The sequence below is a fragment of the Macrosteles quadrilineatus genome, unplaced genomic scaffold (genome assembly GCF_028750875.1).
Source record: "Macrosteles quadrilineatus isolate MER2022 unplaced genomic scaffold, UCM_ALF_1.0 Scaffold_2__2_contigs__length_208266976, whole genome shotgun sequence".
NCBI lineage: Eukaryota > Metazoa > Arthropoda > Insecta > Hemiptera > Cicadellidae > Macrosteles > Macrosteles quadrilineatus.
In genome coordinates this window covers 128725772-128745865 of record NW_026542595.1, presented here as the reverse complement: position 1 = coordinate 128745865, position 20094 = coordinate 128725772, and the positions used below count along the sequence as shown (strand labels likewise).

At 37.2% G+C, this 20094-nt stretch overlaps 1 protein-coding gene and 1 non-coding gene across 2 annotated transcripts in view; both read left to right on the top strand.

The window, feature by feature from the left end:
• The window catches only part of LOC128986148 (HIV Tat-specific factor 1 homolog), a 78283-nt gene extending 60513 nt beyond the window's left edge, over positions 1 to 17770 (top strand). The window contains exons 6-9 of the mRNA XM_054406318.1: positions 15096 to 15265; positions 16217 to 16403; positions 16886 to 17022; positions 17219 to 17770. Coding sequence (XP_054262293.1) covers positions 15096 to 15265; positions 16217 to 16403; positions 16886 to 17022; positions 17219 to 17471 — 747 coding nt within the window. The 3' untranslated portion in view covers positions 17472 to 17770. The remainder of the gene's footprint in view (positions 1 to 15095; positions 15266 to 16216; positions 16404 to 16885; positions 17023 to 17218) is intronic.
• Trnay-gua (transfer RNA tyrosine (anticodon GUA)) lies at positions 1984 to 2072 on the top strand. Its single transcript is given in 2 exon segments — positions 1984 to 2020; positions 2037 to 2072. It is a non-coding gene; the product is annotated as a tRNA-Tyr (tRNA).
• Positions 17771 to 20094: the final 2324 nt, after the last annotated feature.

Below are 20094 nucleotides of genomic sequence, written 5' to 3'. Positions count from 1 at the left end.
ACCCTGTTGGTAATCCTTGTAACTTTAATGCTATTGAACATCATAGAACAGAACCAACTTGTTAAATTGAAACAGCTGTTAAGATTCATTAATTCCATTTCTCATAAGGTTAACATGGGAAACTCCAGAGCCACTGGGGCGGAGCCCGGAAGGATTTTTGGGATACAAATATGCCTATATGTTAATCGGGAATATGAGCTATCATCATGCCGAATTTCAGCCCGATCCGACCAGTATTTTTTGCGTTCACTTGTCACAAACATACATCCATCCATACATCCATACATCTAAACTTTCACATTTATAATATTACTAGCTGTAACCCGCGGGCTTTGCCCCGTTTAATTTCTTAATTTTCAAGATTATCTCGTTCGCATGGCTCAATCACGTCCTGGTTGAAGTTTGTTCGCTACGCTCACTCACCTTTAGGTTGGAGCTCGTTCGCTGCGCTCACTTGCCTTCAGGTTAGCTCGTTCGCTACGCTAACTCGCCTCCAGGTTGAAGTTCGTTCGCTACGCTCACTCACCTTTTGGTTGCAAATTAGCTGTTGTCATAAATGTAAAAGAAATAATAGTGCTGCACCCTGTTGGTAATCCTTGTAACTTTAATGCTATTAAACATCATAGAACAGAACCAACTTGTTTAATTGAAACAGCTGTTAAGATTCAATAATTCCATTTCTCATAAGGTTATAATGGGAAACTCCAGAGCCACTGGGGCGGAGCCCGAAAGGATTTTTGAAATAAGAATATGCCTATATGTTAATCGGGAATGTGAGCTATCATCATGCCAAATTTCAGCCCAATCCGACCAGTATTTTTCGCGTTCACTTGTCACAAACACACATCCATACATCCATACATCCATACATCCAAACTTTCTCATTTATAATATTAGTAGGATAGTAAGATTTTTAACATGGAAGAGTCGGATGTGTCTACCGGTTGGACAGTGATTTTACTAGGACCCAAAATTCCTAAAGGGGAGAGGGGTTTTATGAAGAGTGATTTGACCTTTTCACTATCAAAAAAACTACTGCCTTGGAGAGTATCAACTACCATAAATACTGGAATACACAAACTCAGTAGTCATCAACAACAGTAGTGACTTTTACACAAAGAAGTGAAGTTGTTTCCCTTCTGTAGCTGCTGCATGATTGATGAGTGTGTAGTCGTTGGTTATGGTTATAGACGATGATGAATAACTATAGGTCTGCCCAGACGAGACCTCGGGCAAGTCTGACGATTACAATATTAAAAGTCTGCATGGTGATCCTATGATGAACTGTTGATTGAACTAGTCCTGATAGTTCAGTTGTTGTCAGGTAGAAAATGGGGCAATTGAGATATTTGAGTTTTTCAGCTAGTCAGTGAGGTAATTCGGGATACTTTAGATGTTTTTTCATTTAGTAGTTGAATTAATTGAGCCATAAAAACTAAGGAATATCTTGGGTCATATTTGAATTGTTTATAGTAAAAACATTATTCAAATGTATAAAAAATCAATTTTGGGGAAAAGTAAAACTCTAGGACGCAAGGAAAGTAAATTAAGGGCAAGGGAAATTGGCTAATCATTTACGCTTGCTCTAGATTAAAAACAGTGTTAACACCGGAGTTGACATTTTGTTGTCAACTCGATGTAAAAGTAGGTTAAAAAAGAGATGTAGACATGTGTTTACAGATTCTTTTGGAAAACAAAATGTCTACTGAAAAAACTGAACAACAGTTAAAAATATTCTGATAAAACAAGCGTTCTTTGGACTGTCACACGAATAATACTTTCGTGGATTGTTTTAACTCCGGTGTAACGCGGTCTTCTAAAAACTGTTTAACTTAACCCTCTAGGTTTGCTGCAACTGGTGCACAATATCTTTATATGTAAACAAAACACGAACGGGTAGTAGAACGTAGTAGATCAGGTATAGTAGAACGGGGAACGGCCCAACTGGATCATGTTCGCGAAGAAACTTGCCCGCTCCCAGCGCCTTCGATAGCTCAGTTGGTAGAGCGGTGGACTGTAGAGGCAAGATAGCTGATATCCATAGGTCGCTGGTTCAAATCCGGCTCGAAGGATTATCTTTTTGCTCGAGTTTGATAGATGTTGACATTTTCTTTCTGTTTCGTTAACAATTTAAATTCGGCTGTCGATCAAAAAATGTTTGTTTTATCTCTTTTGAGATTATAGTGGTTAATCAGAAACGTATTTTAATTATTTTTGAATAGCGCAGACGATTTATTTGATTTATAAAATTTGAATATTCACATATTTTTTCTTGTAAGTTTAAAAGACTTAAATTAATGAAAATACTTGTATTTAGAAGAAAACTATCAAGTTTTGTGTTCATTACTACAATTGCGCGGATTTCGGTCGTGGAGGCGCCGGATCAATCCCCGCCGATCGCCTATTTATATATTTGCTATGTGGGAGTGTTGTGACTCAAGGCATAGACAAAAAAATCAAATATTTAATTATTTTTGTATATGCCTAGGGGTTCCGAGCTTATAGGCTGGATAATTGACTATAAAGTAAAAATTCTTATATTCGAGAATGTGAAATGTGTGATCTTCCCTCCGTAAAGATTTTAAAATAACAATAAAGTACATCCTTTATGATGAAGGCCTACTGGTTAAAATCTGTCAAATTAGTTAAGCTGACCAAGAAAGTAAAAACAAATTAAATTAAAATTTAGGTTTACAAATACCTTGATATTTTGTCCTTACAAAACTAAAAAAAATTAAATAAAATTCAGTACTTGCTAGACTTTCTTATATTCTAGCGGTAGCACTTAAAATGACGTTTAAAAACAATTTTCAAGTAAAAATTGTAAAATTGTTTACTTGCTTATTTCAACGATCAGTCTTTGTAAATTTCAGTAACACAGGTCCCTAATGACAAATTATGCATTATATTGTATTTTCTCAATAGGACAAGTTTTATGAACTTTGCACCTTGCAGTCTACTCACACATTTCAAGATTGAAATAAGTAAAACAAGATAAAATAAAAATATTTGGTGTGGTATCTTCAGTCGCTAATGTTGATGGCAAATCTTATATGCAGATCTTGTGTGGGTTTGGCCAAGTATCTAATGCGATGCAAACAGTTTCTAATTAACATTCCTGCTTCACGCTCAGACTAACGAACTAACAGTTTGCTGTTGTTGTGTTCGTTGTCGATGTTGTTGCGATAAACTGTGTCCGAAGACGGGTAGTTGTGTCCTAGGCAACATGCTTCAACGGTTCTTTCAATGTGGAAGTGGTTAGGTAATTCTGCAATGTGTAACTAGCGTGCGAAGTGGCACTTTGCTGCACATGAGAGAAATGTTTTAACTCGACCCGCTGGCGAGTGTGGAAAGTTTCTTGAGTGCAGCAAAGACACTTTGCACCCTCTTATATATTTTCCTACTGTTACTAAGTGTTGTCGTTGCCATCTTATTTTCAAGCGTACACATATTTCGTACCTAATAAAAGCACACTGTTTTGTGTTGTTTGGTTGGAATACTGGAGTGCGGAAAAAAATGAGTGCGGAAAAAGTAAGTAAATGAAGCAATTAGGTACTTGGCGTACCTTTTCAGTGCATGGAAGCCCACTTTGTCAGGCAACTGTAGGAAAATGCATTCTAAATCAACAACCATGATAGAGGGCCTTTTATGGTAGAGTTTAACTGCAGAAATCATGATCACATGTAAGTAGTATCGCAATAGGTAGTAAGCAGAATGTGCTTATATGGAGCCGCCACTTTTCTTATACCAATTGTTAACCTACTTGTAGGCACGCCTCTGTAATGGATTCTCGACTGTTATCATTGATATAGGACAAGGCGGTGGTGACATGTGTTAGGTCAGTGCTAAGTATGCATTTGCTAAGTGTAATGTGGATTGGCCGGTTCTAGATTTTAAGCTAAAACCATACTCTATTGTCTGTGCTAAAACATACATACAAACTACGCTTGTTTATGGTAAACGATAAACAAAAGAGTGTTTTTGCACATTGTTTTTATTCACGTCATGTTTGAAACAACGTTCAAAGGGGAAGATATCAGTATCTAATTTCGTTTTTATCTGTTTTTTGGTAGTACTGGATAAGTTGACTGGATTTTGAGAATGCCCTGGATATCCTCGTGATGTTGGTCTCCATACTGAAATTTCGTTATTAGTGAATTTTGAAATGTGTCCTTGAATGTTAGATTTTTTGAATTTCACTGTTTTGTTAACTAAATATCAAATATATTTTCCACCTTAGGGAAATGTATTTTATCTTGCTTACTTATAATGTACGTCCATAATCTGGTTTACTGATGGGGTCGTGATACAAAACAAAAGAAAATTTTATAACGAATTTGTCAGATGTGGAAAATATGCTGTGTGTAGTAAACTAGATGTTAAGCTTCCGCAGTATAAGTAGATCGCCGAATTTTGATCTGTTGAACTGGTAAAAATACTGACTGGCGTGTTGGATTCATTGCAGCAATCTACCTTCGAAACGAACCATATATCGGCCAGCATTTTGGCCAGTCAACGCAGTCATTGTGGAAGACTTAGATTTAGAATTCTGGATTTAATTTTGGTTTAGGTAATTAGGTTGTGTTGAGGAATTTTAGGTCGGTGTTTTCACATGTCGGTATAATTCAACACCGCTCATTTTTCCCAATCCTCATCCCTTTTAGGCCACAAGTCTCCTGGAAATAATTTGAATAATCCTAGAAATACTTTTTAACCTGTGGAAACTCTTTACGGAGATCAATCCATCGTCGTATATTACCTCTTTGGTGATTGTTTATAGATAATTGTGCACCTGAACGCAAGAGTTGTTAGAAAGTCGCAGGTGCAAGAGAAAGGAGCGACTATCAAGGCGACATGCGTAGTCACTGAGCCGCCGCGCCGTCTGCGCCTGCGCCGTGTTTGTGTCACGGCCACGCCTCTAACACAGTTTTTGTTTACATTGTTTAATTTCGAAGATGATTATCAACAGTGGAATGTTCCCCGGCTTCTTTGTACGGCGCGCTCTTCAATTTAATTTCCACCTCGATAATTGTGTATTTATTTTGTAATTTTCGTGTGTTTCGTTCTTCGGCGATGTTAGGACATTGTGTAAGCAATCAATCGAGACAGCACATTCGGGTGTTTGTTTACGCTGAATATTAATTTAAACGAGAGGTCGTCCAGTGGTCGAAACTCGACCAAAAATATGTAATGTACTCACTTCTCTATTTTCACCCCACACTGTAAATAAAACATGTGATTGGAGTTTCTTCCATTTGTTTTGATTTCCTGTTTATATTTCGTTGTTATTTCGTCACCAGCATGGCAACGCATAAGATCCATGTTAATTTTTTCAAATCTTTAAACTCATTTTTGTGCTTATCTTTGAGCCTATTTAAATTTATAAAGGGATTCTGCACACCTACAGGAAAATAGCTTTCCAACGGTATGCGTAGATTTTCCCTACGATGCACACGAGCTGAGAAAAAAGGTTTTAAAGAAACATGCTTGCCTATTAATATATAGATAGATAGATGCCAGCTGACTCTTAGCAAGGAACGTTTAGTAATCTAATGATTTTTTGAACAACAATGTCAAAGTTATTGATTTATTTTCACACTAGCTGTAACCCACGGGCTTTGCCCCGTTTAACTTCTTAATTTTCAAGATTATCTCGTTCGCATGGCTCAATCACGTCCTTGTTGAAGTTTGTTCGCTACGCTCACTCACCTTTAGGTTGGAGCTCGTTCGCTACGCTCACTCACCTTTAGGTTGGAGCTCATTCGCTGCGCTCACTTGCCTTCAGTTTAGCTCGTTCGCTTCGCTAACTCGCCTCCAGGTTGAAGTTCGTTCGCTACGCTCACTCACCTTTTGGTTGCAAATTAGCTGTTGTCATAAATGTAAAAGAAATAATAGTGCTGCACCCTGTTGGTAATCCTTGTAACTTTAATGCTATTGAACATCATAGAACAGGACCAACTTGTTTAATTGAAACAGCTGTTAAGATTCAATAATTCCATTTCTCATTAGGTTAACATGGGAAACTCCAGAGCCACTGGGGCGGAGCCCGAAAGGATTTTTGAAATAAGAATATGCCTATATGTTAATCGGGAATGTCAGCTATCATCATGCCAAATTTCAGCCCAATCCGATCAGTATTTTTCGCGTTCACTTGTCACAAACATACATCCATACATCCATATATCCATACATCCAAACTTTCTCATTTATAATATTAGTAGGATAAAATAAGTCTTGAATAAATAAATAAATAAAAATGCCTTTATTTAATTGAGCGGAGCGAGCGAAGCGAGCGAAGCTCTTATACGTCGACTCTTATGCATTTCGTAATACGCAAACTCCTCCTAGACGGATGAATCAATCGTTTTCAAATTTTGCATGGTGATAGAGACCATATCGGTGAGTGCCAACATCTATATGGCGTTAAAAAAGTCTCTCAGGAATCCGCCCCACTGGGTCTCAAAGTTTCAATGTAAGGCTTATGGAAGCAGTATTTGACACATAAACAAAAACATATGATCAGCTGTTGACTTTTGAATGCAGTAGATAAAGAAATAGCTGATAGTATTAATCCACAGATATTAGAACAGAAACGGTATAGATCAAAAATATAATCAAATGACGACACTAGCTTGAGGTCCGTGACGTAGGAAGTGGTGAAGGAAGTAGTAAAGGAGAGCAGTCTGGAGTGTGGAAACTGTTTATGACAATTAGATTTAGGTATCTGCATTCCTAAAATGTGATAGGAAGGGAGGAAAACTGGTCCGCGACGTAGGAAGTGGTAAAGGAAGTAGTCAAGGCGAGCTGTCCAGAGTGTGGGGACTGTTTATAACGATTAGATAAAGGTAATATTAAAGGCATTCCTAAAATTCTATGGGAAGGGAGGAAAAGGGGTCCGCGACGTAGGAATTGGTGAAGGAAATAGTCATGGCGAGCTGTAGGGAGTGTGGAACTGTTTATGACGATTATATTAAGGTATCTGCAATCATAAAATGCTATTGGAAGGGAAGGAAACAGGTCCGCGACGTAGGAAGTGGTAAAGGAAGTAGTAAAGGCGAGCCGTTCGGGATATGGAATCTGTTTATGACCTTTAGATAAAGGTATTTGCAATCCTAAAATGCTATGGGAAGGGTGGAAACAGGTCCGCGACGTAGGAAGTGATGAATGAAGTAGTCAAGGCGAGCTGTCCGGAGTGTGGAAACTGTTTATGACGATTAGATTAGGGTATCTACAAACTTAAAATGCTATGAGAAGGGAGAAAACAGGTCCGTGACGTAGGAAGTGGTGAAGGAAGTAGTAAAGGCGAGTTGTCTGGAGTGTTGGATCTGTTTATGACCAATAGCTTAAGGTATCTACACACCTAAAATGCTATGGGAAGGGAGGAAAACAGGTCCGCGACGTATGAAGTGGTGAAGGAAGTAGTAAGGTGAGCAGTGTGGAGTGTGGGAACTGGGAACCCTTTGTAGCAGTTAGATTAATGTATCTGCAATGCTGAAATGCTATGAGAAGGGATGGAAGCATGCCCGCGACATAGAAAATGGTGAAAGAAGTAGTAAAGGCGAGTTGTCTGGAGTGTTGGATCTGTTTATGACCAATAGCTTAAGGTATCTACACACCTAAAATGCTATGGGAAGGGAGGAAAACAGGTCCGCGACGTATGAAGTGGTGAAGGAAGTAGTCAAGGCGAGCTGTCTGGAGTGTGAAAACTGTTTATGACGATTAGATAAAGGTAATATTAAAGGCATTCATAAAATTCTATGGAAATGGAGGAAAAGGGGTCCGAGACGTAGGAATTGGTGAAGGAAGTAGTAAAGGCGAGCTGTTCGGGGTATGGAATCTGTTTATGACCATTAGATTAAGGTATTTGCAATCCTAAAATGCTATGGGAAGGGAGGAAAAGGGGTCCGCGACGTAGGAAGTGGTGAAGGAAGTTGTCAAGGCAAGCTGTCCGGAGTGTGGAAACTGTTTATGACGATTAGATTAAGGTATCTACAAACCTAAAATGCTATGGGAAGGGAGAAAAACAGGTCCGTGACGAAGGAAGTGGTGAAGGAAGTAGTAAAGGCGAGTTGTCTGGAGTGTTGGATCTGTTTATGACCAATAGATTAAGGTATCTACAAACCTAAAATGCTATGGGAAAGGAGGAAAACAGGTCCGCGACGTATGAAGTGGTGAAGGAAGTAGTCAAGGCGAGCTGTCCGGAGTGTGGAAACTGTTTATGACGATTAGATAAAGGTAATATTAAAGGCATTCCTAACATTCTATGGGAATGGAGGAAAAGGGGTCCGCGACGTAGGAATTGGTGAAGGAAGTAGTCAAGGCGAGCTGTCCGGAGTGTGGAAACTGTTTATGACGATTAGATAAAGGTAATATTAAAGGCATTCCTAACATTCTATGGGAATGGAGGAAAAGGGGTCCGCGACGTAGGAATTGGTGAAGGAAGTAGTAAAGGCGAGTTGTCCGGAGTGATGGATCTGTTTATGACCAATAGATTAAGGTATCTAAAAACCTAAAATGCTATGGGAAGGGAGGAAAACAGGTCCGCGAAGTATGAAGTGGCGAAGGAAGTAGTCAAGGCGAGCTGTCCGGAGTGTGGAAACAGTTTATGACAATTAGATTAAGGTATCTACAAACCTAAAATGCTATGGGAAGGGAGGTAAACAGGTCTGTGACGTAGGAAGTGACGAAGGAAGTAGTAAAGGCGAGTTTTTCGGAGTGTGGCAACTGTTTATAACGATTAGTTTAAGGTATCTGTAATCCTAAAATGTTATGGAAAGGGAGGGAAACGGGTCCGTGACGTAGGAAGTGGTGAAGCAGTAGTGAAGGCGAGTTGTCCGGAGTTTGGGAACTGTTTATGACGATTAGATTAAGGTATCTGCAATCCTAAAATGCTATGGAAAGGGAGGGAATCAGGTCCGTGACGTAGGAGGTGGTGAAGGAAGCAGTAAATGCGAGCTGTCCGGAGTGAGGGAACTGTTTATGACGATTAGATTAAGGTATATGCAATCCTAAAATGCTATGGAAAGGGAGGGAATCAGGTCGGTGACGTAGGAAGTTGCGAAGGAAGTAGTAAAGGAAATGTTGTTTAGAGTGTGGGATATGTTTATAACCAATAGATTAAGGTATTTGCAATCCAATAATGCTAAGGGTAGGGAGGGAAACAGGTCCGAGACGTAGGAAGTGGTGAAGGAAGTAGTCAAGGCGAGCTTTTTGGAGTGTGGGAACTGTTTATGACGATTAGATTAAGGTATCTACAATCTTAAAATTCTATGGGAATAGAGAGAAACAGGCCCGCGACGTAAGAAGAGGTGAAGGAAGTAGTAAGGTGAGCAGTGTGGAGTGTGGGAACTGGGAACCCTTTGTAGCAGTTAGATTAATGTATCTGCAATGCTGAAATGCTATGAGAAGGGATGGAAGCATGCCCGCGACATAGAAAATGGTGAAAGAAGTAGTAAAGGCTAGCGGTGTGAAGTGTGGGCAATGTTTGTGGCAATTATATTAACGTATCTAAAATACTAAAATGCTATGGAAAGTGATAAAAACAGGTCCACGATGTAGGAAGTAGCTTAGGAAGTAGTAAAGTATGAGCATAATGTGAGAACCGTCTGTGGCAGTTAGATTAATGTATCTTCAATCCTAAAATGCTAAGAGAAGAGAAGGAAACAGGCCCCACGACGTAGGAAGTGGTGAAGGAAGTTTTAAAGGCTGGCAGTGGAGAGTGGGGGAACCGTTTGGGCAGTTAGATAAATGTATCTAATACCATTATAAAGTCAATATACCAATATATAGTCAATTATAATACTTAAATGCTACGAGAAGGGAACGAAACAGGTCTATGGCGTAGGAAATGGTGAAGGAAGTAGTAAGGCTTGCAGTGCAGAGTGTGGGAACTGCCTTTGGCAATTACATAAATGTATCTGGAATCCTAAAATGCTATGGGAAGAGAGGGAAAAAGGTCCACGACGTAGGGGGTGATGAAGGAAGTAGTAAAGGTGAGCAGTGTTGAGTGTGGGAATGGATTAATGTATCTGCAATGCTAAAATGCTATGGGAAGAGACTGTAGACTGTAGGTTAAAATTATTACAAAGCACAAATCGATACATATTTCGATACATGCAATCGTTTACAATAGAAATTTACAACTAACCTATAAAACTATCTTTACTCCCTAAAGAGTAAAAATGCTACTTTAGACCCGCAACGCATGCATTAAAAACGACTGTTTTGACTGCAGCATGACAAAAACAATATAGTATGAACCCCTGATGACTCCGCTCAATTTTGTGGATGCCTCTGCAAACGCCACCTAGTAAATAAATGCTTACGAACAACGCTTGATTTAGTACCAGAGGAAAAGTATCCAAGATGTACATACCAGATTTATTTAAGTATCGTCTACGTTATTTTGTGTTTATGTGTGTTTGTTATGTCGTCTTGTCCAATCCTTAATGATGACCTAAATTTCGAAGGACTACGCAGTCTATTTTTTGGACCTTAGGGCGTATTATAACCGAAACACAATTACGTCTATGTAGTTGGTTCACAACTACAAATGATCAATTGACTGTGCACGTGCAAAGTAAACCTAAATTCTATGTAACTTTACCCAAAATTTGACACAACCTAGTTTCTTCGAGCTCTACTTATATCTACATGTAGTTACAAGCTACAACAATCGGGCTATCTCGAATACAGACGAGGGCGGTAATTGTAGGGCTGAAATGAACACTCCCTTCCATCTCAGGATCTTCTCATATTTCATTACAATAACTACAGTAATTCACTCTTCCTCAGTTGTATAATAGGCTTCATAGCACTTGTAACCACAATGCATCGCATCTTGAAACAAAAACTAGATTCTAATTCTGAAACAATTGTTGGGAACTGTGTTTCATTGAATCGATCGATTGTTTCAAATCACACGTTCAGAAATATTGGATCTTGTAGAGACTCGAGATTATTTTATCTGAACACATACATTTTTTCTGAAAGTTGTTAATTAATATTTTCTTGCCTTACTGCAACAAGGACAGCCGTTTTTAATACTTGCGTTGCGGGTCTAAAGTACTCTTCAAGTCCCTATGAAATAATAATCAGCTGTTGTAAAGAGTTGTGTACACTTCGATTGTCAACGGCTTGTATCGAAATTATTTATTGAATGATTTGATCGGTTGTAGCTTTTTGTTGCAATATTGTCAATAGTTCGTTCGACATATCGATTAGTAATGTACGGTAATAGACAAAATGGTCGGATCACTATTTAATTTCGTCATACGAAATTGTCGAACAGTTGCTTATTTTGCATTAGCAAATATTGAAAAGAAGCTAGTGAAACTTGAGCTCGGGTCGAAAAAAAAAACCACTTTCCGCCCTAGTGATGAAATATACTATATTGTACTATGGCATTCATGTGTTCAGAACATATTTTAATTTGTAAAACTTTTTACGTGTTTGTAGTGTAGAAAGGAGTGAGATGCCTTGTGTAGCTTTGTTACTACGATCAGCTGTTTCATTGTTGGATTATTTTTAAAATCCAGTCTCAAGTTAAGCAGCTCGGTAAAAAAAGCTACATTGTTCATGTCGAAGAACGATCTATTAAATCATAAAGTTTCGTGCAGGAATTCGGACCCGTTCGTTGTTTGGTGGATTTCTAGAAGAGATTTAGATTGAGAGCTAAGCTGAACACACACAACGGCGACAATGGTAATAATGGCAATACGCCTCGGGCCGCGGCGCTCCCAAAGATTTCAAAGAGAGATATTGTTCTTCGACAGAATACAAATTTTGTTTGCACTCCATGTAATCTAGTTTTATCAAACACAATTTCACATGCTAACTCTGAATTCATCATCGGAAGTATACAAGGTTTCCAACTGGAATCTTGTGAGTTTTGGAAATGGTTGAAAAGTCCTTGTCCAAACCAGTCATTGTAGTTTTATCCTAAAATCTTCATTTCTTATTTACGAGTCCAGCTGCCTTGACTTTTGTTTATTTGTGGGTTTTGACCTATATTGGAATTTTATGTGTGTTTCTTTTTAGTTTTTATTTTTTATTTAGGGAATGGTGGAAACGCTGGTTTTGTTACTAACGTCTACTTGTTTGTTACAAAGAAAATGGTATCTGAGTCTATAATCAGCTTAGCTTCGAATCGAACCAGCCCACGCGTCATGAAGACCTGGAATCGAGAGTGCCAAGGATACCATCTTGAATTTAACTTTGCCCTCAAACTATTCTTTTGTCTTGGGAATTCATAATTTGTCCTGGAGTTTTTGTTTAGGTAATTTCTCTTCTTTCATTATGTCTCTGCTGCGTAATTCATACATGAAGGTTTCTTTGTTAAATACAATGTACTGAAGTACACACAGCTTTCGCATTGGCAAAGTGATGTAAAATTTAACAAACATCCTAATCAAACACATTCGTTGGATAGATTTTGTGCTCTATCCAAAAAAGGTTTCCATTTTTATGTGAAAATTAATTTTTTAGTACAGTAATGGTCTTTAGTTTGAAAATCATCTGTGTTGAAATCCTACAATAATTTACTGATTAGTATACCCCTGATGTTGTGGAACACAATGCTTTCGTCCACGAAACGTCCTAGATTTGTTTAACCATTTGAAACCTTGATTGAGAACATAGAGCGTTTCCTTGAACAATAGTGTCAGTGATGTAGGGTGAGATCATCATTGCCACTCCCTCTGCGGCGTAGTGTTGTTGGCCTTGATGTAGGTAATCATAACCATCATCATCCTCATCGGTCAATTGATGCGCGGGACTCCTGCCCTTGGGACTCTGGTTCGAATCCCGCCAAACACAATTAGGTTAAGAAACGTAAGGATGACTTCACCTGGTGATTCATAACCCACCTTGTGTTGTTGGATATGTTGTCTTAAAGTTCTGGGTTCTAATCTGGCCAGTCACCGATGGATTTTAGCTAAGTGCTGCGTGTTAATGACGTGATCCAATGATTCGGAACCCACCTGAGAATTAAAATCAGAAACACTTTATCCTAGATTTAAAAAAAACAGTATATAAAATGCTTAAAGCTTAGTATGAAATAAAGAATATTGCAAAATTTTATAAAAATATATGTATTTTAACAACAGTGTATCTATTCTCCATAAGAATAATATGGAATTTTAAATTTAATAGTGTTTTTGTAATTTTATACGTAACTATTAAGAGTCCTTGGACTCTAGAGGCCATCTTGGATGATTCCAAACAGCTGCTGAAGAGTTAATTACCATCCAAAAAAATAGTTTTTTTAAACACCAAAAGGATTATAATTTAAATATCTTGTATACTATGAGATTAAAAATTGTCTTTGTTGTTTTGAATTGATTTCCAAGGGAGTTCATGGAAGCCAACGGCCATCTTGGATTTGCCCGCCATAAGAGCAATGTTAATTTTGTTATTATTAAACAGCCGCTGAAGAGTTATTTACTATCTCAAAATATTTTTTTCAAATACCAAAGTGATTGTAATTTAAATATCTAGTATACTGTGGGATTAAACATTTTCTTTGTATTTTTTAAAATTGTTTTATGAGTTAGAACGTCTAGGCTCTAAGGACTAATTATTGTATAACTCCCTTTTTCGTGGTCAAAAATCTTGAATAAACAAGTCTAGGCGTTGATGACACGACCCGCACAACATGAACGTAGCAGGACTGCATCTACTAGATCGAAGGCGTTCGTATCTTTCATTTGCGCTGACGACGTGATTTTGTAATATATCGATTGCATTTTTTATAGCAATGTTTGAAGTTCACATTTCAAAAATGGGGTAAAACTGTAGCTACTATTGTTAGAAACAATTACTGAATCTATAGGTTATTGAAAAAAATATTTTTGGGGGTTTGGATAGAATAATTTAACTATAAAATAACATTCCCGCAGCAAACCTGCAGAGTGCAGGCTAAGCGAATTTCAATTTATATGATGGGAATTTGACTCATTTTCATAAACAAGTCATATTTATTCACTATAACATTTTTTATTGAGTATGCTGCTTAGGCGAATTGAAAATGATTCAATCATGCGAATAAAAATTTGCTTAGTCTACAGGTTTGCTGAGGTAGTAACATTTTGTCAGTTCTATGTTCTATTGTACAACTCATGTAGAAAGATAACCTTTATGATTAGAAGATACACTAATAATGGTAGAAGGTAATAATGGTATATAATGTACCTATAGTGGCAGGGGTGGTTCTAAGAGGGGGGGAGTTGTTGCTACAGGAGCAGGGGCTAAAGCCCTCCCATTGAAAAATAAATCCAAACATATATTTCAATTTCGGGTAACAGAGGTTTTTGGATACTGTTCTAGACGTTAGAAATCATCAAAATGCTATTTAAAAAAACCAAATTTTCTGGGGACGATGAAACTGCCCTGATATTTTAGATACGTTTTAAATTATGAAACTGCCCTGCTCATTACAGAGCATCAAGAAGGATTGCCTCGCCATACCAGAAATGCTGAAATTGCCCCGAGCGCCTGGCTAGGTAGTTGCTATGGTTCTGGCGAAAAAGGGAATTATTGTTGTCCTTGCGTTCTGTCATTGATTGCATTCTTCTAATAACTACCACCAATATCAGGAATACTAGCTTATTTTAGGTTAGGTTAGGTATTGGTACAGAAACAATTAATTGTGACTTGACAGGAAAAGCGGTCGACAGTAGTTTTGGAAAACTGCAGTCACTGAGAGGATACAGGTACAAAAATAATTCCCTTTTTCCCCAGTCCCTGGTCAGGCGCTCGGAGCAATTTCAGCATTTCTAGTTTTGCGAGGTGACCTTCCTAATCCTCTTTAATGAGCAGGGCAGTTTCATGTTTGAAAAGTACCCAAAATGTCGGGGCAGTTTCACTACGCCCAATTTTCCAAGGAAGGACTCCCTGACAACCCCCCTCCTTTTGTTCCAAACCCTACAGAACCCCCCTGGAAGCCTCCCCTTGACAAGGTCCTAGAACCGCCACTGTATAGTGGTGATGCAAAAATATGACCTTTAATATATAAATCAGTTACTAAAAAGACCATGGTCCTTTATTCATGATTAGTTACTAAGATCAAGAATCTCATTTTACACATTTTGTTGCAGAAAGAGTCAGTGGAGTTGGCCCTGAAGCTGTTGGATGGCTCTGATGTCAGAGGTCACTGCATCTCAGTGGAGAGGGCAAAGTTCACCATGAAGGGACAGTACGACCCGACACTCAAGCCTAAAAAGAAGCGCAAGAAGGATAAAGAGAAACTGAAGAAGATACAGGAGAAGTAAGTAACTGATTCTGCCTAGGTTTAGAATTGTCTTGAAATTGTATACTTTTGGCAGGGTTTTTTTCTTACAATTCACTCTTAGACACTGAAGTTGACTTCCAATCAATGTGAAACAACCATGGATTTGTTTCAACTAGTTGAATGAGGTTATTACAAAGCAAGCTAATGCTACTATTCCTTAGTTTTTGTTACTAGAATAGTTTATTTAAAATAGGTTGTCCACTGAGTAATGTTAATTTCCATTCTCAAATTGGGATAATTTTAACATGTTCTACTCCTCTCCATATAGTCTAACGTTTAGGAATAGAGTAGCCTAGTTTTATATTTTGTTTTCACATCACTGAATAATTACTATTATATTACCGTTGACTTTTGGACACTGAAGAAGTCTTACTTTCCATATCAACCAGATGTCATCATTTTTTTTCTTTCTTAAAAATAACGTAGTTCCATGAGCCAGACATAGGTTGTGCTAGTGTCTAACATTCTATTTTCTATCTAATATTTCTGTCAATGGGATAGTTGATGTGACATTAAAGATGCTATATTGTCTTACAAAAAGTCGTCCTAACAGTTTGACTTGGTTAAAAAGTCCAAATATTCAACAGAAATGGGTAATTTACATCAGTGCAATCTGTCAGTGGGGCAACTAATTCCATTTTTACATAAAAACTGGCGAAATGTGGATGGAATATCTAGTTTTTCAATAGTCAAAGCTATTACGGTTAAGTTGCTGATGGCTCGTTGATAATTGAACCGACACCATTGAACCATAAGCTTTGAGGAGTTCTAGGATGAGCGAATATTTACGTTCCTAGAGACAGAGAGGAAGAGTATTTTCAAGAAACATAATTTTGGTTGTAGAACTTAACACATTAATTTTAGGGAATAAAATTGATTTTGTATATCTCCTATTACCTATTGTAACATAGTTTATGTTATGTCTAGACTGTTTGCTTGGATGCCAGACAAGTTGAGAGGTGAACGAGCCAAACACGAGAAGATTGTGATAGTCAAGAACCTGTTTGAACCTGAAATGTTTGATAGAGATGTCAAGTTGATACTTGAATACCAACAAGATCTGAGGGAGGAGTGTTTAAAGTGTGGCGCTGTCAAGAAAGTTGTCGTTTTTGACGTGAGTACTTCAACACAATGTATTAATTTTTCATCAATTTTTTGTCCTACCTTTTACATCCTAGGACGCTAGATTCTTGCACAGAACCATTTTACACATAAATTGAGGCTGGGCCTACTTATTTTCACTGAACAGAAAATCACACTTCATTAAAGAAGTCACAAAACATACCTACCTCTTTCCGCAAAACTTTTCTGATCGTAATAAGACATCTGATACTATTGCATTTGTCTTCACATACACTCTCCTTTTACCTCACTGTTCTTTTCCGAATCCTAAATATTCTTTTGAAATTCACAGCTGTTCAATTGTTGGTACACACCTTTTGGTTCTGTTAAAACACATCAATTTCAGTCCAATGAGAGGATTACTCGTTCTCATTAAGGTAAGTCTAATCCCTCCTATTTCCTTACACTCTGCAATGGGTAGATAGCAATGGGTAAGTGTTTATACTTCTTCAATAAAATTTATAATTTTTTCAGAGACATCCTGAAGGCGTAGCCCAAATAAGCTTTAAAGAGTTTGAGGCAGCTGATGCTTGTATTCAGTTACTAAACGGAAGGTGGTTTGGCCAAAGAAAAATAACTGCTGAATTATGGGACGGCCACACAAAATACAAGTAAGTTTTAATTTTTATATCTTTCTAAGTATCCAATTATTAGAACTTAATTTGGATACTTGTTATTCGGCGCAAAATTGGTATTTTGTTTTTAAACAGCTTTCTTTGGCTTTTTCTCACGATGGTTTAGTTTTTTTACAAATAAGTGAGTTCCTTACATGTAACTCAACACCAATGTTTTTTGTTATGTTGACAGAATCACCGAAACAGACGAAGAAATACAGGCGAGGCGAGCAAAGTGGGAAAAATTCTTACTGGCAGAAGAAGAAGAGAAAGAAGCAAAAGAGAAAGAAAATAAAGAAATGACCAAAGATATTGAGGTTAAAGATGCAGACAATGAGATTGAAACTGAAAAGAAAGACTCAAATGTTGTACAAGAAGATTCAGATGCAGATACAAAGAGTAGTGTAGGAAGTGAATATGACACAGATGAAGAAGTAAATAATTAATACTTGTAATATAATAATACAATTTTAATTTTTTTATAAATTCGATACTTTGTACCTTTCCCATAGTTATGAAATTGAGACTAACCAAGAATCAGCTTTGTGAATTGTGTAAACATTTTAATTTGAAGGTAAAATATGGACTTTCCTATTGAGAGTATTTCTAACTACACAACAAATTTGTAGGTAAGAAAACTCCTCCTGGTTTCAAGTGACTGTTATATCTCAACCCCAGCATTTAGCTACTGAACGTACTTACCTAAACCTAACATAACAATTTTGTAGTTTTTTTCACGCTAACTACACAAAACAATATACAAATATGAAGACAGAAAAGCAATGAACTGAAACTAAACAACACTATACTCATCAGCATGAAGCCCCAAAGCTAGCAAAACTAACACCATAGATTCTCAGTGTGTACAGGCCGTTTGAAAAAGACTCATCCGATATAGAAAAATTAAAGCTATTTATCAAACAATATACAGTTGGAAAGAGGAAGCTCTGAAGTTTCACTTTGTTTCATGGTGGACCGAGCAGCAACACCAAATTGTACAGCATGAGTATTCCCCAAAGGTTAATATTTTTTGTGCAGTCTCACAGAATTACATGTGTGGTTCCTTTTTCTGAGAACACTGTTACGGGAATAACATATTTAAAAATGTCAGGAAACTATCTCTTCCCTCAGTTGGTAACAGATTCTAATAAATTCATACCAGGACGATGATCCACCGAACTGAAATCTTCACGAGAGACAGTTTTTAAATGGTACGCTTCCTCAAAAATGAATCGGGTGTACTGGACATAACGATTCCACGTTACATCACTGACCTCCAAGGAACTTACTGTTTGTGACTTTTCGTGGGGGTTTCTAAAAGACACTGTTTATATCCCTGCTTTTCAAACAACATTGGTCGAATTGAAGAACCGCATTAGAATCCGTCATGGAATCAGTTACTCAAGACATGCTAGCTGAGGTGTGGGACGAATTTGAGCATCACCGAGACATATGCTGTGCATGTAAAGGGGGCCATATTGAGCACCTGTAAATGGTATGTAATAAACGGTATCAGCATTCTGACACATACTTTCTCCCATAAGCTTGTCAACAACCTTTATCATGTGTAAGCGGTGAGAGTAAATATACGGAAATTGGATTTGTACAATTTTCTTCAGAATTTCTTCAGAAAGGACTATAACATACTAAATTTTTATCAAAATTGTTCAGGCCATTTTTGGGAAAATCCTATTTTTCCGTTATTTTATGGGGTTTTATGGGACAATCCCCATTAAAAATAAAAATTTCTAAGAAATGAAAAAAACTATCACAATTGTAAGAACCATAACAATACCATACAATGTTAAATCAAAACTGGGTTTTTGTCTAAAATCCTATTTTTCGTTATTTTATGGGGTTTTTATGGGAAAAATAACATAATTTACCATAACTTTTGAACCGTAATTTTTACAGAAATGAGATTTGTACCATTTTGTTCAGAATTTAAAGGGCTACAACATACTAAATTTGTATCAAAATCGTTCGGGCCGTTTTTGGGAAAATTATATTTTTCCGTTATTTTATGGGGATTTATGGGAAAATCCCATTAAAAATCCAAATTTCTAAAAAATTTAAAAAAACTATCAAAATTGTAAGGACCATAACATACTATGTTGAATAAAAACAGGATTTTTTTATAAAACCCTATTCTTCGTTATTTTATGGGGTTTTTATGGGAAAATAACATAATTTACCATAACTTTTGTACCGTAATTTTTAGAGAAATGGAATTTTTACCAGTTTGTTCAGAATTTAAAGGGCTACAACATACTAAATTTTTATCAAAATCGTTCGGGCCATTTTTGAAAAAATTCGATTTTTCCGGTTTTTTATGGGTTTTTATGGGAAAATCCCCATTAAAAATCAAAATTTCAAAAAAATGAAAAAAACGCCTGGAGATACCATGGATTAGAACCTACATACCAAATTTCATCGAAATCGGACCACAGGTGTAGTCTCTAGCTCTGTACACATCCAGACACACAGACACACACACACACACACACACACACACACACACACACAGACATCACTTCGAAAACCACTTTTTTGGGTCCAGGGGGACCCAAAACGAATATATCCACTCAAAACTCAAACTCGAAAATTTTGACGAAAACAATACTTTCTCCATATACTATGGTATAGGGGGAGAAAGTAAAAAACTATTAGCTATCCCCTTAATATAAAATTAACCTCATGTCCATATGATCATTAGTATTGAAATTATAAACCTAAAATCGGATGATAATTGTTAAAGTACCTTGTATGTTCAATGTGCTAAAAAAATGTGTTTTTTTTCTGCTACTGCGTGAAAATGATCATGTTGCCACAATTATTGTAAACAGTACACATAACAGAGTACTCTGCTTTAATTATTCCCGCTAAATCAGCTGATTTCACTGTTGGCGTTTCTACAAAACTCTATCCGTTGTGAAAATATTGTTTTGCAAACTCTGTATTTTACAGCTTTTGGATCACTTTCCCAAATAATTTGTTTCTCTACTCCATATTTCTGTCACTGACAAAGAGACAACTCCATACAGTTGAGGGTGTTAATAATAACAAAAC